This window comes from Sabethes cyaneus, chromosome 2 (assembly GCF_943734655.1).
Source record: "Sabethes cyaneus chromosome 2, idSabCyanKW18_F2, whole genome shotgun sequence".
In the NCBI taxonomy this organism is placed as follows: domain Eukaryota; kingdom Metazoa; phylum Arthropoda; class Insecta; order Diptera; family Culicidae; genus Sabethes; species Sabethes cyaneus.
In genome coordinates, this window is record NC_071354.1 from 189,803,226 (window position 1) to 189,806,130 (window position 2,905).

Here is a 2,905-nt window from a genome sequence, read left to right on the forward strand (position 1 = left end):
ATAAGTGTGCGATTTCTTGCAAATTGATAAAACTGGTCGCTGCTGTTCGCGACGCGAGTAAATATAGTTCATTCTTGGATAGTTGTTCTATTTCCGAAAATTGTTTCCAAAAATTAGTGGCTAATAGTTTATTTAGTAGTACTTATATTTATCGGAAGCTAAAAAAACCGCTAGCCCATTCAAATCTTAGCGAACGCGCTACTCGCTAGCTAAAATGTTAGCGGTTAGCTGATTAGCGGTGCCCACCTCTGGTCCTATCCAACACAAATTATTAAAAACATCACCATTTTTATGACACACAATGCAAAACTAGTTATTCCCTAATATTTTAGTTAGTTGTCTATCATACGCAATCAATCAAAGTGAGCTGAGATCTATTTAAATGCTTTTTATCATTAAAGAAGTCCTACCAGCCAAATTTCCTACGTTTTTTCGTGCGACGAAGAAGACAATGTCGACTAATCGTTTTAATTTCCGTCATTCATAAATGAAAATAACTCACGCAAGGCATTGTCGTTATTCTACAGCCAGAAAAACTTGCCTGACCTGCAGAAATTTTGTAGAATAACATTTGTCATGCCGTCCTACACAAATACATGCGCGTTAGCTTCGTAAACATTGTTGTGATTTTTAGTTCGGACGATGAAAAATTTTGTTGGACGGATTTTAAAACGGTACGACGAATTTTAATAATGAAGTCAGTTGCGTAATTTCAATAATATACTTTAATAGTCGCTTTTCAGTGATTTCAAAGTTCACGGAAGGTAAGTGTGTTTTAGTCAAATCAGTACAAGAACTTTTGGAGTATTCACTAAATCCATCCAGCAAATGATGAAAATTAGAATGGCTTTCCTTATTACGACGGGAATTAGAAAAAGACCCTACGTCATTTTGGGCAACCGATTGATTTTTAAACACGCACAAATCCCTGGTTTTTGTCTTTCAAACATTTTCAAGATCTGGAAGAAACTGCCGTTTTTATTAAGTTTCAAGTTGGCCAGATGTGTCCCCTAAATAATGATCGATTGTTACGGTGACTAAAAATAAGTAAAGAATCGATTGAGTTAGCTTTACGATTTTGTTAAACTCAATGTCCATTTTTACTGTCATCCTAATGAACATCCAGGAGCGTCTTTCGTTGAGTTTACGGAAAGAGAATTACACGCTTTTAAGATAACTTAAATTTTCACACTATGCGTTGTTACATACTGCACATAAGCCTTTTTATTGGGTAAATAATTGTTATCTCACTCTATGAAATGATAATTTATTCACGTTCACTGATTTTGTTTTGATTCACAAGCAATAAATTTTTTAGTGTTAATATCTTAGGATATAATACAACAGAAAGATTCTAAGCTATCGGTCAAACGCTGTACTGAAAGTTCTCCCTACTGCAGCAGCAAAAAAATAATTACAACAGAACAGTCAATCAAAATGCCAAACTTCATTTGCCGACGAAAGTCGCGTCAGGCAGCAGAAATTTATTTTTATGATTCCGGAGAAAAGAGTTGATAGTTATGTGTTTTTTACGAGGTTATATTAAGTGCATTTGCAAAAAACTAACAAATCGTGCATGCGTTGCTGGAAATTACGCAGAGAAGAGTCAGTTTGCAAACCAGAGTTACAACTCTCCTAACCACGCTGTCGGAACGCACCACACATTAGTTTGCCCATGACATCAGCTCTTTCATGTCCGGATCGTCCTCGTCTTCTGCTGCGACCGCTGAAAAGTAAGTACATATGTAAGATGAAAAGAAAACGCATGGAAGCGTAGGTACAGCTACCAACTAACCTTTCTTCTTCTCTTTTGCTTTGGTTGGTAAATCCGTGGCTGGCACGTCTGGTAGCTGATCGGTCTCTGGCTGCACTCCCAGTAATTCTTTGTCTAGTTCTTCCTGTTCCAGTTCCTCCAGCTCCTTTTCCAGTTCGTCCTCGTCGATGTCCTGACCGAATCCAACGGCCGTCGAAACGGCATTGGAGATTTCGTTTGCAATATCGTTCTGTTCGGCGATGTCATCCATCATTTCATGGACATCGTCGATGTTCCTGAAATCGAAAATATAATTATAAAACTTTTTCAAACTTGCGCCAGAAAAAAGCTTATCACGTACATATCCTTATGGGCGGCTTTCAACGCATCGGAAGCCTTCTTCATAGTGGTCAAAACTGCCGTGTTAGTGTTGGCATTCTCCAGCGCTTCTCGCTGCATTTCAATCGTGGATAAAGTGCCATCAATTTGAGTTAACTGTTTCTCGTATCGCTTCTTCCTTTTCAAGGCTTGAATTGCAGCTGAAAATCAAAACATTGCATGAGTCATGCATACATTCACCCCTGAAAAAACTAAATCAATGCGGTCGTTTTTAGCGAATAAATTTCGCTTTTAGTTACAGAGTAGGTATCCCATCGATATCAAAAATTTGCTGACTAAAGGCAAATGCTACAAACTAGCACCTGTTTCTTCCACTAACTCCCGTTCAACATACCTCGTTTGTTTTTGGTTCCATTCTTTCGAGCCGTATCCAATTCGACTTCAATTTTCTTCTCTAGAAATTCTTGCTTTTTGGTGAGCATGTTTTCGATGTCCCTCAGCTTCTGAATGGCCTCACTTGGAGTCGGGGCGGGTTCACCCTTCTTCCCGGAAAATAGTTTTCCAAAAAAGCTCATCCTGATAGGATTTTACTTTATATGATGGAGAATCAGCTATTGAGAAACGAAGCACAATTTCCATGATTCTTCTGCTGACATGAACTCACTTAAAATAACCTACCTTCAGATTCTTTGAATACGGGATTATTGATAAAACAACTAAATAATAGTCCCAATAGGCCCCAATGCACAATTTTCAGAAAATACGCTTTTCTACGATTCTGGGCAAAAACTTCCTTCTAACTTTGCTCTGCTC

The 2,905-nt window shown here is 38.1% G+C and overlaps 1 protein-coding gene across 1 annotated transcript; it reads right to left on the reverse strand.

Moving 5' to 3' along the window:
- Positions 1-1,193: 1,193 nt before the first annotated feature.
- Positions 1,194-2,905, reverse strand: LOC128734988 (charged multivesicular body protein 4b). The gene is made up of 5 exons (XM_053829432.1): positions 2,771-2,905; positions 2,487-2,703; positions 2,115-2,292; positions 1,796-2,049; positions 1,194-1,726 (listed from the first exon to the last, which is right to left on the reverse strand). Exons 2-5 carry the CDS (start codon positions 2,665-2,667, stop codon positions 1,665-1,667), a joined length of 675 nt encoding a protein of 224 aa, XP_053685407.1. The 5' UTR covers positions 2,668-2,703; positions 2,771-2,905; the 3' UTR covers positions 1,194-1,664.